Below are 20,669 nucleotides of genomic sequence, written 5' to 3' on the forward strand. Positions count from 1 at the left end.
TCTACGCCCTATTTCCGCTTGTATCGAACAAAATCGATGTCACGTGATAGTGGTAGTCATTTCTGTCTCAGCCAATGAAATGTCGTTTTTCTTGGACATGCTCGGTTCTTACTGTTTCGCCGAACGTCTTGCAGGTAGGGGGTTGAGACTATCCTTAGCTGCAGCTAAATAGATCTGCGGTAAAGCGAAGCTGCGCATACTATTTCAAAATGCTTCGTACATCAACAACAACAAAATTTAAATCCAAGAAAAGACCTCCTTTTTATTTTAGGATCATGTCAATCACAGTATCACCAAAGGGTCATGCCCTGCGAGAAACTGTCCACTCAATCACACTGCTGAGCTTGAGCCAACAATTATCTGGCTGCTTCCCAAGGAATTAAATTAGATTATTTCCATCAGTAGAAATTATATTTCTTAAGCTTTGCCCAGGGCCGGACCCAGGGGGGGGGGGGGGGTTCCAGGGGTTCCGGAACCCCACCCCTGGAAAAAGCATGTACCTTGCTTTGACTTTTACTAGTTTTAGCACCAAAACAATGCTGCTCTTAACCCTCAAAACAAGGCCCAGAATGCACCAGATTGCACAGATTTTAACCGTTTTTCAAAAATTTTCCGGGGGAGCATGCCCCCGGACCCCCCTAGTTCGCGCGCCTGCTTTGCAGGCGCGCGCTTGTGGCTTCGTCACTTCGCTGATTTGCCCTCCCAAAAAAGGAGGAACCCCCCCGTTACAACTCATTTGGTCCGGCCCTGTTGCCGCATGGGTTTTTTGCCTTCTTCTGCGATAGAGGGTGGCTTTAACAAATCGAAAGACTTTGTTGTCTCTTGCAGTTGAGGTAATCACGGTGTGTCAACTGTTTGAGTGGAAAACAGTTGACACACCGTGGTAATGTAATCTTAGAGATATGTCATTCTGGTTCTGTTAGGGAACATACTTTAAAATGTAATCCAACACTTACTAAAGTTGAAAAATGATGTACAAGTACAGAATATTCTCTCGTTGCATATTTGGTTCCAAATGTCATCTTGACATAATTGAAAACATGCTCACAGCACGTGGATACATGCATGGAACAAATGTATAAAACAAAAGCAGTCGTGTAAAATTCACCAAGCCCAAAATCGAACAGATCCAACCCAAAACGACAAACAGTGGGTGTCCTTGTTTGCTCAAGTCTATGCATCAAACAATGAAGTGTGAACATCTTCCTTTCTTTCGCACATGCGCTTCCAGGAGACAATCGAAAAGTTCTTTTGTGAGTTTTGCCTCAACAGGTGGTCAACAGCAGCGGATGGGTGAAAATACTGGTGAAGAGACGTGGGCGATCGACTTTCCCAACTATGTGCGTCAGTATGACACCTGTTTGGGAGAGTTGTTGTTATCTTCGTTCTTCTGAGAGAGAAAGAGACAGACTGACAGACAGTTACATGGAAATGAGAGAGAGAGAGAGAGAGAGAGACAGAGAGAGAGAGAGAGAGAGAGAGAGAGAGAGAGAGAGAGGGGGGAAGGTAGAAAGAGGGAGAGAGAGAGAGAGAGAGGGAGAGGGGGGGAAGAGAGAGAGAGAGAGAGAGAGAGGGAGAGGGGGGAAGAGAGAGAGAGAGGGAGAGGGGGTGGAAGAGAGAGAGAGAGAGAGGGGGAAAGAGAGAGAGGGAGAGAGAGAGACAGAGAGAGAGAGGGGGGAGAGAGAGAGAGAGAGAGAAAGAGAGAGTAAGAGAGAGAGAGGGGAGAGAGAGGGAGAGAGAGAGAGAGGGAGAGAGAGAGAGAAAGAGGGGGAAAAGAGAGAGAGTGAGAGAGAGAGAGAGAGAGAGGCGGGGAGAGAGTGAGAGAGAGAGAGAGAGAGAGAGAGAGAGAGAAAGAGAGAGAGAGAGAGAGATAGAGAGAGCGAGAGATTCAACGGAAATACCTGATGCATTCTGCTCCAATGGTTATTTTTAAACGACATGTTGCTCTTGGTTTTAGTGGGGTTTGTTTTCTTCGAAAGGATTATTTCGTTTATAAATCTTAACAAAAAAGGCTTTGAAAGCTTTTTGAATATGTCCAACGAATAAGCAGTGGACGTGCTTCGTTGGGGATTACGATTGAAGTTCGAAGTGTGAGTCCCAAAAGACCACCAACGACAATCAGTTTCATGCATGTTTTGCATATGTCGGTAGCATGTACGCCATGTTAACATATATATATAGCTTATATATATAAATATGTTTCCGAGTGCCGATCCCGGAAACAAAGCACGCCGGTCATAATGACCTTTAAGACTATTCGCGGTAAAGGCTGCCCTTGCACTGCGTAGAAGGACGTGGACTAGTGTGTTACTACGCTCCAAGAAGGATATTTTATTGCACACGTTTTGGTTTGAGCGTAAGCGATTTGTTTCAAACATCTCGGAACAAAAGAAATCATTTCATGAAGAAACTGTAACAGGTCGACAACCAGGACGCCATTTTTTCCTTCCACGCAATTGGTCAATATCTTTTCACTAAGAAGGCGGCTTCACTTTTATTGGACGAGAAATGGGTCACGTGATGTCTCTGCCGCCATTTGAGAGGTTGAAAGATAAGAGTCTTCAGCAGCCAGCTGAATTTGCCTCCTCTTGTAGCAGAGGACGAGCCGGCGTGGAGACCAGTGAAGTCCAACCAACAGAACGCGGAGAACTTATAAACAACGCTTTTCGATTCACGCGTGTCTCCCTGACGGTTGCACAATGGCGACCGGAATCTTTATACTGCTGTGTCTACTGGCTTCTGGACCCACGGTCGTGACTGGACTTGTGACTTGTGATCTGGAGAGCGCCTGTACACCCTACACTCTTACCAACTTCGTCTTTGGGTGCTCCTTCAGTAAGGAATCATGATTTTTGTCTATTTCGTTTGTTTGTTTTTTCTATAGCTACTGCTGCTTGTTTGTTGTGTCGCTTTGTTTGCACGTTAAAAGCTCTTTTTTTCTCAACATCAAACTTTACAAGTTAGAAGTGCTACTTTCTCGGTTATCTAAACCTTATTGTTCTGCATTTAAAAATAGCTGTGCTTCTTTGTTTCTAGATTTGTTGATAATTAACGACATCATGTACGTCTAAAACTTTATTTATGATGAAAATAATAAGAACATAAATCCATGGACACAATTGGGTATTTTTTATCTTGAGTTTCTTTGACGTCGCCTTACGGAAAAATGCAGATACACATTTTGACATATATATCAATAACATGACCACTTCGCTAGAAAACCAGAAACCAAATTATCCGCACGGAAACATGATGCACTGTGTGAATATCACCCTAGCCAACAAAACTTCACCGAATAACGAACGACTTCTTTCTCAGATCATTTCAATGGCGGGTTGTGCCAGTGCTCTGATATCATTCTCGGTACGGATTTTGAGAGTCAGTGTGTGACGCCTAAGCCACCCACGACGACTCCGAAACCCACGACCACACCGATGCCCACAACACCGGCACCCACAGCACCTCCGACGACTGCTGCGGCGGCTCCACCATCAGGGCCTTACATCGACCCTGGCTGCTGCGATCCCAACAGTCCCATGTACTTTTCGGCGGGCTTCTTGAGCGGTTGTGTGACAGTGGGTAAGTCCTACTCTGAACTTAACCGGTTGCACGCACGTAATGTTCGGAGAATGTTACTCGAAAATCTGAGTGACTGGTTTGTCTAACTCGTATCTTTGCTATACCTTCTTCTTCTTCTCCTTTTGTTCGCAGGCTGGTCAGATTGTCAGTCAGATTGTCAGTCCGTTTTGCAATACAAACGATGCCGTCCTCTGTAGTCGAGGTCTCGGTCCGAACAGCTTTTCTTGTAGTGAGGTCTCCGTAACTATGTTTAACTCGTACTACGTATGCTTTTATTATTGTGCGTGTTTTTTTTTAATGTTAAGTCTTACTCTCTTTTTTCTTAAAATGTAGTGCAATCCCTTTTTAGGACTACGGCTAGAGTTAACAAAATCAAACCGCAGATTATTCTATCTCCTTCGTAAAATTAAAATAAGAATTGAAATTTACATTGTGATTGTCCCTGGTGACTCTGTTGTACGTGTATATATATCCCCTTGAAATTTACTGAAAACTATGCTGAAAAACAGTCTTTGTTTAAGCTGTCTTTGTGTTGGTGAGTACCGATTTCTTTTGCTTTTCAACTTTGTTTTTACCCACAGTCATCTTGTTGTTTAGATTCAGAAAACTATGTTTAACACCAAACAGTATAATTTTATTCAAAACACGAACTGCTCTCTTCGCAAACCTACACAGCCGGTGGCGAGTGTGTGTGCTCGGATACAACACTTGGCTGTCTGATCACACCAACGACGCTGCCTCCGCCAACGACAACGGCGGCACCAGCAGCACCAGCAGAGCCTTTCTTCGACCCGGATTGCTGCGACACCTCCAGTCCAAAGTACTTCTCCATGGGCTTCTTGAGCAGTTGCTCACAGCTGCGTAAGGAACTTGGAAAGTTTTTGTTTATGCCTTTGTAAGCGGGAACGTTAATATCATAAGTTATTTCTAATATGTTGACTGTTAAGAAATAATAACAGACATGTCGAGGAAATGATTTTCAACACTGGGCAGCAGGCAAATGTTGATATCATTTTCGAGACATGCCTGTCATCATTTCCTGACTGTCAGCATTCATATTAGAAATAACGGTTATAATACCGGCGATTTTTAACCAAAATAATTATCCAAGCGACCCTGCAAACATGATAGAAGAACCAGGAAAAATTGGAGTCGAGATTGAACCTACTCTGCTGTGAAAACAAAACAAATAAAACAACGCTCTGCCTCATTTCGTTTTAGATTTACGCTGATGTGACATCATTTGCGTGACCTCATGCAGCCAATCACCAACCTGACATTATGAAGATGAACAACTAAAAAGTTCTCACACAACAATCTCAAACAAGGTTGAAAATGTCTTTCGCTTCGCTTTTTCTTGTCCAAGAGAAAGGGACAGACTCAGAATCAGCATCAGACAGTAAGGAAATGCATGCTGAACCTATGAATCGGTGCGACCTTCACTCGCTGCCAGATTGTAAACCGAGAGGGGTCAAGGTCGAAAATACCTCTGCGTCACGGGGTCAATTTCACGGTGTGTCAACTGATTCCGTTCATACACCGGATGTTTCCATTCGTACGCAGGATGTTTCCGTTCATACAGTCTCATTTCCGGCACTTGCTTGGGGAAAAAACGTGGCGGTAAGTCGTGTTGGCTGCGCACTTTTGTGATATTGCAAAACTTAGGTAGCTAATTGGTTGGGCTATGTGTACGATAAGTACCAAGGTGCTGGTAATCCTCATGATAACACACGCGGGCCAAACGTGGCAGAATTGCCTGATTCAGTTTTTAACATTTTCTTGTTTTTCTCGCTCTGTTATCAAATCTGACCCTTGATTTGCACATGATCACCAAAACCATTTGCCTGTTACGACATTTCGCTTGAACAGAAGTGTATAGAAACCCATGGCTTTTGTACAATCACTTGTCTTTTGAAAACATGCCAATTCCGTTCATACTCCATGATTCTTGCAATATCACAAAAGTGCGCTGCCACACTACTTACCGCCACGTTTTTTCCCCAAGCAAGTGCCAAAAATAAGGCTGTATTAACGGAAACATCATGCGTACGAACGGAAACATCCGGTGTATGAACGGAATCAGTTGACACACCGTGAACTTTACGTGGCTCCAAAACTTATACGCCATCGTTTTATTCTGTTTACAGTCTCCATTCGATGTTTTCTTTTCCTTGTTACTGCGGCTGCGCAACTTATTGTAGAGCGCAAAGATCGAAGTTATCGTCTACTAGGCAATGTCGGAATAGATGTGCTCACTGGACTGCAGAGACAAAGAAGGAAGGTCATGGGATAGGCAGGATACCAGACTAGATCAACTCACTCGAATAAAAGAGGCAACATTTGGAGGTCTTGGAATAATATACAGTTTCTCTGCAAATGTTAGGGTGTGCGAATTTACACGCAATCTGTCTAGGTTACGTCTTCTATTATTTTACCGTTCCACAATTAAGCTGATACTTATACTTTTCTTTGACTAATGTATTGTCATGTATATGTTGAAGATCCATCCACACTTTAAAGCAGTAGCTTTGCAATCACAACTATGCCTGTTTAAAAGGACGTCTCCATTAAAATCTACCGGCACGGTTGGCCCCGTGATCGGGAGGTCGTGGGTTCGAACCCCGGCCGGGTCATACCTAAGACTTTAAAATTGGCAATCTAGTGGCTTTGTTTTTACCCACAGTCATCTTGTTGTTTAGATTAAAAAAAACTATGTTTAACACCAAACAGTATAATTTTATTCAAAACACGAACTGCTCTCTTCGCAAACCTACACAGCCGGTGGCGAGTGTGTGTGCTCGGATACAACACTTGGCTGTCTGATCACACCAACGACGCTGCCTCCGCCAACGACAACGGCGGCACCAGCAGCACCAGCAGAGCCTTTCTTCGACCCGGATTGCTGCGACACCTCCAGTCCAAAGTACTTCTCCATGGGCTTCTTGAGCAGTTGCTCACAGCTGCGTAAGGAACTTGGAAAGTTTTTGTTTATGCCTTTGTAAGCGGGAACGTTAATATCATAAGTTATTTCTAATATGTTGACTGTTAAGAAATAATAACAGACATGTCGAGGAAATGGTTTTCAACACTGGGCGGCAGGCAAATGTTGATATCATTTTCGAGACATGCCTGTCATCATTTCCTGACTGTCAGCATTCATATTAGAAATAACGGTTATAATACCGGCGATTTTTAACCAAAATAATTATCCAAGCGACCCTACGAACATGATAGAAGAACCAGGAAAAATTGGAGTCGAGATTGAACCTACTCTGCTGTGAAAACAAAACAAATAAAACAACGCTCTGCCTCATTTCGTTTTAGATTTACGCTGATGTGACATCATTTGCGTGACCTCATGCAGCCAATCACCAACCTGACATTATGAAGATGAACAACTAAAAGGTTCTCACACAACAATCTCAAACAAGGTTGAAAATGTCTTTCGCTTCGCTTTTTCTTGTCCAAGAGAAAGGGACAGACTCAGAATCAGCATCAGACAGTAAGGAAATGCATGCTGAACCTATGAATCGGTGCGACCTTCACTCGCTGCCAGATTGTAAACCGAGAGGGGTCAAGGTCGAAAAAACCTCTGCGTCACGGGGTCAATTTCACGGTGTGTCAACTGATTCCGTTCATACACCGGATGTTTCCGTTCGTACGCAGAATGTTTCCGTTCATACAGCCCCATTTTTGGCACTTGCTTGGGGAAAGAACGTGGCGGTAAGTCGTGTTGGCTGCGCACTTTTGTGATATGGCAAAATATAGGTAGCTAATTGGTTGGGCTATGTGTACGATAAGTACCAAGGTGCTAGTAATCCTCATGATAACACACGCGGGCCAAACGTGGCAGAATTGCCTGATTCAGTTTTTAACATTTTCTTGTTTTTCTCGCTCTGTTATCAAATCTGACCCTTGATTTGCACATGATCACCAAAACCATTTGCCTGTTACGACATTTCGCTTGAACAGAAGTGTATGGAAACCCATGGCTTTTGTACAATCACTTGTCTTTTGAAAACATGCCGATTCCGTTCATACGCCATGATTCTTGCAATATCACAAAAGTGCGCTGCCCACACTACTTACCGCCACGTTTTTTCCCCAAGCAAGTGCCAAAAATAAGGCTGTATTAACGGAAACATCATGCGTACGAACGGAAACATCCGGTGTATGAACGGAATCAGTTGACACACCGTGAATTTTACGTGGCTCCAAAACTTATACGCCATCGTTTTATTCTGTTTACAGTCTCCATTCGATGTTTTCTTTTCCTTGTTACTGCGGCTGCGCAACTTATTGTAGAGCGCAAAGATCGAAGTTATCGTCTACTAGGCAATGTCGGAATAGATGTGCTCACTGGACTGCAGAGACAAAGAAGGAAGGTCATGGGATAGGCAGGATACCAGACTAGATCAACTCACTCGAATAAAAGAGGCAACATTTGGAGGTCTTGGAATAATATACAGTTTCTCTGCAAATGTTAGGGTGTGCGAATTTAAACGCAATCTGTCTAGGTTACGTCTTCTATTATTTTACCGTTCCACAATTAAGCTGATACTTATACTTTTCTTTGACTAATGTATTGTCATGTATATGTTGAAGATCCATCCACACTTTAAAGCAGTAGCTTTGCAATCACAACTATGCCTGTTTAAAAGGACGTCTCCATTAAAATCTACCGGCACGGTTGGCCCCGTGATCGGGAGGTCGTGGGTTCGAACCCCGGCCGGGTCATACCTAAGACTTTAAAATTGGCAATCTAGTGGCTGCTCCGCCTGGCGTCTGGCATTGTGGGGTTAGTGCTAGGACTGGTTGGTCCGGTGTCAGAATAATGTGACTGGGTGAGACATGAAGCCTGTGCTGCAACTTCTGTCTTGTGTGTGACGCACGTTATATGTCAAAGCAGCACCGCCCTGATATGGCCCTTCGTGGTCGACTGGGCGTTAAGCAAACAAACAAACAAACCATTAAAATCTCCAATGAATGAAAACAAAATCAGGATATAATACGCGTACATAGCTATAATTTCTCTTGTTCTGTTTGATGTCCTTCAAACAGCGAGCGGCGAGTGTGTTTGTCAGGATAAAACACTGGGTTGCTGGATTGAGCCGACCACTCAGCCCCCTCCTACCACAGCACCATCAGTTCCTGTCACCACTCCGTCAGTTACTACTCCGTCAGTTACTACTCCATCAGTTACTACCCCGCCAGTCACTACCCCGTCAGTCACTACCCTGTCAGTCACTACCCCGTCAGTTACTACCCCACCAGTCACTACCCCGTCAGTTACTACCCCACCAGTCACTACCCTGTCAATCACTACCCCATCAGTAACTACCCCGTCAGTCACTACCCCATCAGTAACTACACCGTCAGTCACTACCCCGTCAGTCACTACCCCGTCAGTTAGTACCCCGTCAGTCACTACTCCGTCAGGCACCACCCCGTCAGTCACTACTCCGTCAGTAACTACCCCGTCTGTAACTACCCCGTCAGTCACTACCCCGTCAGTATCTACCCCGTCAGTGACTACCCCATCAGTCACTACCCCATCAGTAACTACTCCGTCAGTCACTACCCCATCAGTCACTACCCCGTCAGTCACTACCCCGTCAGTTACTACTCAATCAGTTACTACCCTGTCAATCACTACCCCATCAGTAACTACCCCGTCAGTCACTACCCCATCAGTTAGTACCCCGTCAGTCACTACCCCGTCAGTCACTACCCCGTCAGTCACTACTCCGTCAGTCACCACCCCGTCAGTCACTACTCCGTCAGTAACTACCCCGTCTGTAACTACCCCGTCAGTCACTACCCCGTCAGTATCTACCCCGTCAGTGACTACCCCATCAGTCACTACCCCATCAGTAACTACTCCGTCAGTCACTACCCTGTCAGTCACTACCCCGTCAGTCACTACCCCGTCAGCGACTACTGCAGCAGCTACTACCCTGTCAGTAACTACCCCGTCAGTTACTACTCAATCAGTTACTACCCTGTCAATCACTACCCCATCAGTTACCACTCAATCATTCACTACCCCGTCAGTCACTACCCCGTCAGCGACTACTCCAGCAGCTACTACCCCGTCAGTAACTACCCCATCAGTGACTACATCGTCAGTCACTACCCCGTCAGTTACTACTCCACCAGCTACTACCCCGTCCGTTACTACCCCATCAGCTACTACCCCGTCAGTCACTACCCCGTCAGTCACTACCGCGGCAGTCACTACCCCGTCAGTTACTACCCCGTCAGTCACTACTGTTACAACACCCATGCCTGCTCCTCCTACATCTCCTGCTACTACCAGCCCGTCAGTAACTACCCCGTCAGTAACTACCCCTTCAGTAACTACCCCATCTGACACTACCCCGTCAGTCACTACCCCATCAGTTACTACCCCGTCTGTTACTACCCCGTCTGTCACTACCTTGTCAGTAACTACCCCTTCAGTAACTACCCCATCTGACACTACCCCATCAGTCACTACCCCATCAGTCACTACCCCATCAGTTACTACCCCGTCTGTTACTACGTCGTCTGTCACTACCCCGTCAGTAACTACTCCGTCAGCTACTACCCTGTCAGTCACTACCCCAACAGTTACCACCTCATCAGTTACTACTCCATCAGCTACTACACCGGCAGTGACTACCCCGACAGTCACTACCCTATCAGTCACTACCCCATCAGTCACTACTCCATCAGTAACTACCCCGTCAGTAACTACCCCGTCATTAACTACCTCGTCAGTGACTACCCCGTCAGTGACTACCCCGTCAGTGACTACCCCGTCAGTGACTACCCCATCAGTCACTACTTCGTCAGTCACTACCCCGTCGGTCACCACCCCGTCAGTCACTACCCCGTCAGTCACTACTCCATCAGTTACTACCCCGTCAGTCACTACTCCGTCAGTAACTACCCCGTCTGTAACTACCCCGTCTGTCACTACTCCAGCAGCTACTACCCCGTCAGTTACTACCTCGTTAGTAACAACCCCGTCAGTTACTACCCCGTCAGTCACTACTCCAGCAGCTACCACCCCGTCAGTTACAACCCCGTCAGTTACTACTGTTACAACACCTATGCCTGCTCCTCCTACATCTCCTGCCACTACCCTGGCAGTTACTACCCCATCTGTCAGTACCCCGTCAGTTACTACCCCATCAATCACAACCACGTCAGTAACAACTGCGTCAGTAACTACCCCATTAGTAACTACCCCATCAGTCACTACCCCATCAGTTACTACCCCATCTGTCACTACACTGTCTGTCACTACCCCATCAGTAACTACCCCGTCAGTTACTACCCCATCTGTCACTACCCCGTCAGCTACTACCCCGTCAGTCACTACCCCATCAGTTACTACCCCGTCAGTAACAACCCCGTCAGATACTACCCCGTCAGTCACTACCCCGTCAGTCACTACCCCGTCAGTAACTACTCCGTCAGTCACTACACCATCAGTTACTACTCCATCAGTCACTACCCCGTCAGTAACTACCCCATCAGTGACTACACCGTCAGTCACTACACCGTCAGTCACTACCCCGTCAGTTTCTACTCCGTCAGTTACTACCCCGTCAGATACTACCCCATCAGTAACAACCCCATCAGTTACAACCCCGTCAATCACTACTCCAACAGCTACTACCCCGTCAGTTACTACCCTGTCAGTAACAACCCCGTCAGTTACTACCCCGTCGGTCACTACTCCAGCAGCTACTACCCCGTCAGTTTCTACCCCATCAGTAACTACACCGTCAGCTACTACCCCGTCAGTCACTACCCCGTCGGTCACCACCCCGTCAGTCACTACCCCGTCAGTCACTACTCCGTCAGATACTACCCCGTCAGTCACTACCCCGTCAGTAACTACTGTTACAACACCTATGCCTGCTCCTCCTACATCTCCTGCCACCACCCCGGCTCCTACTACCCAATCAGCTACCAACCCGTCAGTCACTACACCCTCTGTAACTACCCCGTCAGTGACTACCCCGTCAGTGACTACCCCGTCAGTGACTACCCCGTCAGTTACCACCCCGTCAGTTTCTACACCGTCAGTAACTACCCCGTCAGTTACTACCCCGTCAGTTACTACCCCGTCAGTCACTACTCTAGCAGCTACTACCCCGTCAATCACAACCCCGTTAGTTACAACCCCATCAGTCACTACTGAAGCAGCTACTACCCCGTCAGTAATTACTACCCCGTCAGTCACTACTCCAGCAGCTACTACCCCGTCAGTTACTACTCTGTCCGTCACTACCCCGTCAGTAACTACCCCGTCAGTAACTACCCCTTCGGTTACAACTCCATCAGTTACTACCCCGTCTGTCAGTACCCTGTCAGTAACTACCCCGTCAGTAACTACCCCTTCAGTTACAACTCCATCAGTTACTACACCGTCTGTCACTACCCCGTCAGTCACTACCCCGTCAGTTACTACCCCGTCAGCTACTACTCTGTCCGTCACTACCCCGTCAGTTACTACCCCGTCAGTTACTACCCCGTCAGTCACTACTCTAGCAGCTACTACCCCGTCAATCACAACCCCGTTAGTTACAACCCCATCAGTCACTACTGAAGCAGCTACTACCCCGTCAGTAATTACTACCCCGTCAGTCACTACTCCAGCAGCTACTACCCCGTCAGTTACTACTCTGTCCGTCACTACCCCGTCAGTAACTACCCTGTCAGTAACTACCCCTTCAGTTACAACTCCATCAGTTACTACACCGTCTGTCACTACCCCGTCAGTCACTACCCCGTCAGTTACTACCCCGTCAGCTACTACCCCGTCAGTAACTACCCCGTCAGTTACTACCCCGTCAGTTACTACCCCGTCAGTCACTACTCTAGCAGCTACTACCCCGTCAATCACAACCCCGTTAGTTACAACCCCATCAGTCACTACTGAAGCAGCTACTACCCCGTCAGTAATTACTACCCCGTCAGTCACTACTCCAGCAGCTACTACCCCGTCAGTTACTACTCTGTCAGTCACTACCCCGTCAGTAACTACCCCGTCAGTAACTACCCCTTCGGTTACAACTCCATCAGTTACTACCCCGTCTGTCAGTACCCTGTCAGTAACTACCCCGTCAGTAACTACCCCTTCAGTTACAACTCCATCAGTTACTACACCGTCTGTCACTACCCCGTCAGTCACTACCCCGTCAGTTACTACCCCGTCAGCTACTACCCCGTCAGCTACTACCCCGTCAGTCACCACCCCGTCAGTCAGCACCCCGTCAGTTACTACCCCATCAGTCACTACCCCGTCAGTCACTACCCCGTCAGTTAGTACCCCTTCGGTCACTACCCCATCAGTCAGTACCCCGTCAGTTACTACCCCGTCAGTTACTACCCCGTCAGCTACTACCCCGTCAGTCACTACCCCGTCAGTCACTACCCCATCAGTCACTACCCCGTCTGTAACTACCCCGTCAGTAACTACCCCATCAGTCACTACTCTTTCTGTAACTACCCCGTCAGTTACTACCCCGTCAGTCACTACCCCGTCAGTCACTACCCCATCAGTAACTACCCTGTCAGTAACTACCCAGTCAGTCACCACAGAAACAACACCTATGCCTGCTCCTCCTACATCTCCTGCCACTACCCTAGCAGCCACCTCCATGCCAGCAGCGACCACTACTCCAGCACCCACCACAACCCCAACAGCCACCACTACCCCAGCAGCGACTACGACCCCAGCAGCCACCACTACCCCAGCAGCCACTACCACCCCAGCAGCCACCACTACGCCCTCACTCACCACCACATCTGTACCGACTACAAGTACTGCTCCAACAACAACCACTGAAGCAACAAGCACCACAACAGCTTCCACTACACCTTCCTTGTGTAAGTTTTACTTTCGCCGTTCGTTTGTGACCGATTAATTAGTAAGTACGGCAGTCGTCTCATAGTCACTCTTCTTGGTAGTAAAATAACTGTAAAACGCATTGGTTAGATATGTATTATTCAACCTACTTACAACAGTTTATGTATTGATTCTGGAAACAATAATTGTAATCCTTTTCTTTTCTTTTGTCATATTTGGTGGTAGGGGTTCTTTGTTCTTTGTGTCTTTATTCACTGTGTATGAGTCTATGTAAGTAAAGTGTGCTTATTCGGCGTAAGTTTGTTGGGGTGTGTTTATCTGTCTGCCTGTCATACTGCTTTTTTGCTTACCTATGTTCTACCCTCATAAAACAATGCCCAAGAGAATGTTGATTTCCCTCTAATTGCTCTGTGTGTATGTTCTTGGCAGTGTGTCCCAGTTCTACAGGCCGTCGACGTCGTAGCGTGTGGGAGAGAGCGATTGGAGGTACCACCGACGACGAAGCATGCAACTATGGTGGTGTTGTGGCCTTTGTGCATGACCAAACCAACATGATCACGTGCAGCGGCGTTCTTATCGCCTCCAACATGCTCGTGCTGGCCAAGCCCTGCAGTGATTTCAATGAATTTGTGTTCACGGTTGGGTCAGTACCTCCTCTTTGTGTGTGTAATTCAGGGGGCGGGGGGGGGTGTATGAATGTTAGTGTGCGTGTGTGTCCAGTGTAATTTAGGGAGCTTGAGACTCTTGTTTTCGGTGCTTATGCTATACTGACAACTTTGGGCTAGAATGTTTCGTCAGAAGAGCTTCTTTCCGACGACAGTCGACACCATCGAGATGTCACACTCTTCCTCTCTTCTGGGTTGCTTAGTCACGGACTTGAAGAATGCGTGCTTGGCACTCTTTTGCCGACATATTGTCTAAATACACACACAACGCGAAGTCCACTAACAACTAACGAGTTTCATAAAAATGGCGGCCTACAAGTCACAAACTACTCACTGCGCATGTAATCTTACCATTCACCAAGGGCAGTAACCCACAACTCACGTCGTCGAGATACATCGACACTTTAGTTTAGTTTAGTTTAGTTTAGTTTGTGGGGACATATGGACCTGGTGTAGGCCGTTAGGCCCATAATGACTTTTGTATATGGACATCAAATTTCAAATTATTATCAAAAGTCACTCCAAGGTCTTTTTCTGTTGGGGATGACTCTAAGGCTAACATCTGATTTTCTAATTTCATTAAATAATCCTTCCCAGGGTTTTTCTGGCCAATATGCATCACTTTGCATTTGGGCACATTAAAATACAAATTCCACGTGTCTGACCAGGCTTGCAATTTCAATAAATCATTTTGTATAATTTAACTGTTTTCGGTTGCATTATAGATCTTTGTATCGTCAGCAAAATGTTTACATACACTTGAAATTGCGTCCGGTAGGTCATTTATAACAAGAGGCGAAGCCTTCAAGGCTCACGTAAGAAATCGACAAACAGTAACACAAACTCAATCACTTCGTCACACATACACACACACACACACACACATAGGTGGTTTTACAGTCATTTGGGGTCGGCTGTGTATCAAAATGCCATCTTGCTCAAAACACAGGCATTTGGGGTCTCTTTTGTTTTAAGTGTTAGAAAGTTTCTTAAAACTTCAATGAGCGTTAAATGCCATTTTAAAGTGTGAAAACTCATTTCAGGAGGTTATTACATAAAATGCAACCTCCAGCGTGATTTTTAGAAAAACAGACATTTGGGGACGATGTTTGCTGTACAGCAGTGAAATGGGGACGTATGTGTACACAAAGTGCAGAGCTAGAATTACGTTATCGGTGCTATGAATGTTTTAGGTGTTAGAAAGTTTGTTAAAACTTCAATGAGCGTTAAATGCCATTCTAAAGTGTCAAAACTCATTTCAGGAGGTTATTACATAAAATGCAACCTCCAGCGTGATTTTTTAGAAACAAACAGGTATTTGGGGACGATGTTTGCTGTACAGCAGTGAAATGGGGACGTCCAAAAGTGCAGAGCTCCCGCAGAGCTATATGAATGGTTTCATCACATACATGGCGCTAGGCGACATATGTTGTGAAAAATTTTACAAATCACGTTTTTGCGCCCGATATTTTCTTGTCATCTCCAAAGTCAAGGGACAAACACGAAATTCCTTGACTTTTGGGGTAGCGCGACTCTGTTAATTTTAAGAATTAAAAAAAAAAAAAATTCATTACTAGGATGCCCCATCGTTGGGAAATTCCGGTCGCTTCCTCCGAGTGGAAAGCTAGCAGTGACAGAGTCGCACTACCCCAAGTCAAGGGATCTATTAGTCCTGTTTCGCCGTTATCCCAATTCGCCCCCATCCCATTTTGGCGACATTTCTCAGGCCTAGTGTCATTTTACCACCATATCATGTACCATTAGCTCCACATCCCATTTTGGCGCAATCCCGTTTCGCCGTTAGCCCATTTCGCCCCCATCCCATTTTTGCGACATTTTACAGGCCAAGTGTCATTTTACCACCATGTCATGTACCATTAGCTCCACGTCCCATTTTGACCCAATCCCGTTTGGCCGTTATCCCATTTTGCCCCCATCCCATTTTTGCGACATTTCATAGGTTATGTGTCATTTTACATGCCATTCTAAAGTGTCAAAACTCATTTCAGGAGGTTATTACATAAAATGCAACCTCCAGCGTGATTTTTTTAGAAACAAACAGGTATTTGGGGACGATGTTTGCTGTACAGCAGTGAAATGGGGACGTCCAAAAGTGCAGAGCTCCCGCAGAGCTATATGAATGGTTTCATCACATACATGGCGCTAGGCGACATATGTTGTGAAAAATTTTACAAATCACGTTTTTGCGCCCGATATTTTCTTGTCATCTCCAAAGTCAAGGGACAAACACGAAATTCCTTGACTTTTGGGGTAGCGCGACTCTGTTAATTTTAAGAATTAAAAAAAAAAAAAAAAATTAATTACTAGGATGCCCCATCGTTGGGAAATTCCGGTCGCTTCCTCCGAGTGGAAAGCTAGCAGTGACAGAGTCGCACTACCCCAAGTCAAGGGATCTATTAGTCCTGTTTCGCCGTTATCCCAATTCGCCCCCATACCATTTTGGCGACATTTCTCAGGCCAAGTGTCATTTTACCACCATATCATGTACCATTAGCTCCACATCCCATTTTGGCGCAATCCCGTTTCGCCGTTAGCCCATTTCGCCCCATCCCATTTTGGCGACATTTTACAGGCCAAGTGTCATTTTACCACCATGTCATGTACCATTAGCTCCACGTCCCATTTTGGCGCAATCCCGTTTGGCCGTTAGCCCATTTCGCCCCCATCCCATTTTTGCGACATTTTACAGGCCAAGTGTCATTTTACCACCATGTCATGTACCATTAGCTCCACGTTAACATTTTGGCGCAATCCCGTTTGGCCGTTATCCCATTTTGCCCCCATCCCATTTTTGCGACATTTCATAGGCCATGTGTCATTTTACATGCCATTCTAAAGTGTCAAAACTCATTTCAGGAGGTTATTACATAAAATGCAACCTCCAGCGTGATTTTTTTAGAAACAAACAGGTATTTGGGGACGATGTTTGCTGTACAGCAGTGAAATGGGGACGTCCAAAAGTGCAGAGCTCCCGCAGAGCTATATGAATGGTTTCATCACATACATGGCGCTAGGCGACATATGTTGTGAAAAATTTTACAAATCACGTTTTTGCGCCCGATATTTTCTTGTCATCTCCAAAGTCAAGGGACAAACACGAAATTCCTTGACTTTTGGGGTAGCGCGACTCTGTTAATTTTAGGAATTAAAAAAAAAAAATTAATTACTAGGATGTCCCATCGTTGGGAAATTCTGGTCGCTTCCTCCGAGTGGAAAGCTAGCAGTGACAGAGTCGCACTACCCCAAGTCAAGGGATCTATTAGTCCTGTTTCGCCGTTATCCCAATTCGCCCCCATCCCATTTTGGCGACATTTCTCAGGCCTAGTGTCATTTTACCACCATATCATGTACCAATAGCCCCACATCCTATTTTGGCGCAATCCCGTTTGGCCGTTAGCCCATTTCGCCCCTATCCCATTTTTGCGACATTTTACAGGCCAAGTGTCATTTTACCACCATGTCATGTACCATTAGCTCCACTTCCCATTTTGGCGCAATCCCGTTTCGCCGTTATCCCATTTTGCCCCCATCCCATTTTTGCGACATTTCATAGGCCATGTGTCATTTTACCACCGTGTCAAACCACTAGCGCCACATTCCATTTTGTCGCCATGCCGTTTTGCCGTCATCCCATTTTGCCGCCATCTCTATTTCGCGACATTTTGGATTGTGGCAAAAATGGAATTTGGCGTAAACGGAATGTCTTCCTAGTTGAATAACGCAGTATAGTAGTATAGTGAGGCTTGGCAAGAAGAATAAATAAAAAATGTGATGGCGGCCAAATGGGATGGTGTCAAAATGGGATGACGTGCTATTGTTATGACACGGTAGTAAAATGACGCTTGGCTTGTGAAATGTCGCGACAATGGGATGGGGGATAAATGGAATACGGTGAAACGGCATGGCGGCCAAATGGGATATGGTGTCAAAATGGGATGTCGCGCTATTGTTATGACATGTTAGTAAAATGCCCTGTCACGTAGTCTCAATCCAAATTGGAAATCCATAGCATCATCATTATAATCATCCTCATCTCATTAATCATCCAAAATTATAAATGTTATAAAATGACGCTTGGCTTGTGAAATGTCGCGAAAATGGGATGGGGAAAAAATGGGACGGCGGCAAAATGGGATTGCACCAAAATGGGATGTGGATCAGCCACTAGATTTCCAATTTTAAAGTCTCAGGTATGACCCGGTGTGACGTTTTCATCTTTCGCCGTGTTGATATTTCGATTTTCGGCCTCGTTGATCTAGTATAAACTCTACACTGAACAAAAAAAACACCCTTCGATAGTACTGATGAGCGACCTTGTGTACCTTACATTCATGGGGCCAAATTTGTCCAACCAATTATTTTATTTAACTTAGAAATTTGATTCATCCTAAAATGTTTCCCTTCTTACTCAAGGGACGTAACCACTCGGTACACGTTTTCGAAGAATTCGATTTTAATCTATTTAATTTCACAACCAATTTTTTTCACATGCAAGAAACTGACATGCTTTTCGTCCATAAATAATTTCTCTTCTTAATTTTACCAGGAAACAACATTTCGGTCTCGAGTAAATATCGAGGGGGAAATATGTACACAGGCGAAAGATGAAATCGTGACACCGGCCGAGGTTCAAACCCACGACCTCCCGATCACGGGGCGGACGCCTTACCACTAAGCTAATCGTGCCGGTTTACCCTTGAGTGACAGACGGACAGACAAAAGAATATACAGACAGACCGTAATTAACACAAACACACACACTCAGCAGAGCAAAGCGGTATAACACACAAACTCAGCAGAGCAAGGCAGTATTACACACACAGACTCTGCAGAGCAACTAAGTCGGTGACACACAGACACAGTTATTTGGGGACGATGTTTGCTGTACAGCAGTGAAATGGGGACGTCCAAAAACCGATAGCTCTGCGCTGTGCTATGAATGGTTTCATCAGTTACATATGGCGCTAGGCGACATAAGAGTATTTCCAATCCAGTCAGTAGCTAGCATTCACGACCCTGACAACGGATGGTTTGAGTCTGATTTATGAGAATGAGAATGAGGGAGAGAGAGTTGTATTAAATTGAATTGAATTAAATTGAATTGAATTTATCTTTCTCTTAACACTGTAACAGAACAAGAAATGCTAAAATGTTTTTTTTCCATCCCGCCCTCGCCCATTGAGTTGAAATAGAAGTTAACCACATTATGTTTGAAAATGTTCCAGTGCTTTATGTACAATAATGTTTCAATACAATCATAGTGTATTAACATTTTACCAGTATCAGCTGCAAAATAGAAGTAGTGCTTTACAAGTTTCGAAAGAGAAACAGCATGTAATGATACGTAAATGGTGTACAGCAGTGAATTGGGGACTGTTTCCCAAACAGCAGTCAGATGGGGTCTGGTTGTTGTACAGCAGTCATTTGGAGGCACAAGCTAAAACTGCTTCAGAGATGTGTGTTTTTCATTGGCTTTGATCTCCGCTGAGAGGGAGAGAGTCAGAAAGAGCGACATAGACAGATAGACAGAGACAGAGAGACAGACCGAGACAACAAAGAAGAGGTTAAGGACACCCCCTTACCCTTGAGTGACAGACGGACAGACAAAAGAATATACAGACAGACAGACCGTAATTAACACAAACACACTCAGCAGAGCAAAGCGGTATAACACAAACTCTGCAGCAAGGCAGTATTACACACACACACACACACACTCTGCAGAGCAACTAAGTCGGTGACACACAGACACAGGTATTTGGGGACGATGTTTGCTGTACAGCAGTGAAATGGGGACGTCCAAAAACCTGTGCTTGTTTGTTTGTTTGTTTGCTTCACGCCCAGCCGACCACGAAGGGCCATATCAGGGCGGTGCTGCTTTGACATATAACGTGCGCCACACACAAGACAGAAGTCGCAGCACAGGCTTCATGTCTTACCCAGTCACATTATTCTGACACCGGACCAACCAGTCCTAGCACTAACCCCATAATGCCAGACGCCAGGCGGAGCAGCCACTAGATTGCCAATCTTAAAGTCTTAGGTATGACCCGGGGGTTCGAACCCACGACCTCCCGATCACGGGGCGGACGCCTTACCACTAGGCCACCGTGCCGGTATGGTTTGAGTCCTATTTATGAGAACGAGAATGAGGGAGAGATGATTGTATTGAATTGAATTGAATTAAATTGAATTGAATTGATCTTTATCTTAACACTGTAACAGAATAGGAAATGCTAAACTACTTTTTTTTTTCATCCCGCCCTCGCTCATTGAGGTGAAATAGAAGTTAACCACATTATGTTTGAAAATGTTTCCAGTGCATTATGTACAATAATGTTTTAATACAATCATAGAGTATTAACGTTTTACCAGTATCAGCTGCAAAATATAGTAGTAGTGCTTTACGAGTTTTGCAAGAGAAGCAGCATGTAATGATACGTAAATGTGATACAACAGCGATCAAAGTTCAAGTCTGAAGGTAGGCTCTGAGAAGTGTAACCAGTGCATGCAAATCCTTGGCGATATGATTTATC

The 20,669-nt window shown here is 45.5% G+C and overlaps 1 protein-coding gene across 1 annotated transcript in view; it reads left to right on the forward strand.

The window, feature by feature from the left end:
- The first annotated feature begins 2,576 nt into the window (after positions 1-2,576).
- Positions 2,577-20,669, forward strand: part of LOC138958209 (mucin-2-like) — a 44,709-nt gene continuing 26,616 nt past the window's right edge. The window contains exons 1-6 of the mRNA XM_070329303.1: positions 2,577-2,835; positions 3,319-3,579; positions 4,255-4,440; positions 6,358-6,543; positions 8,641-13,467; positions 13,877-14,090. Of these exons, the coding sequence (XP_070185404.1) occupies positions 2,700-2,835; positions 3,319-3,579; positions 4,255-4,440; positions 6,358-6,543; positions 8,641-13,467; positions 13,877-14,090 (5,810 nt within the window). The 5' untranslated portion in view covers positions 2,577-2,699. The remainder of the gene's footprint in view (positions 2,836-3,318; positions 3,580-4,254; positions 4,441-6,357; positions 6,544-8,640; positions 13,468-13,876; positions 14,091-20,669) is intronic.

Source organism: Littorina saxatilis, linkage group LG2, assembly GCF_037325665.1.
Source record: "Littorina saxatilis isolate snail1 linkage group LG2, US_GU_Lsax_2.0, whole genome shotgun sequence".
In the NCBI taxonomy this organism is placed as follows: domain Eukaryota; kingdom Metazoa; phylum Mollusca; class Gastropoda; order Littorinimorpha; family Littorinidae; genus Littorina; species Littorina saxatilis.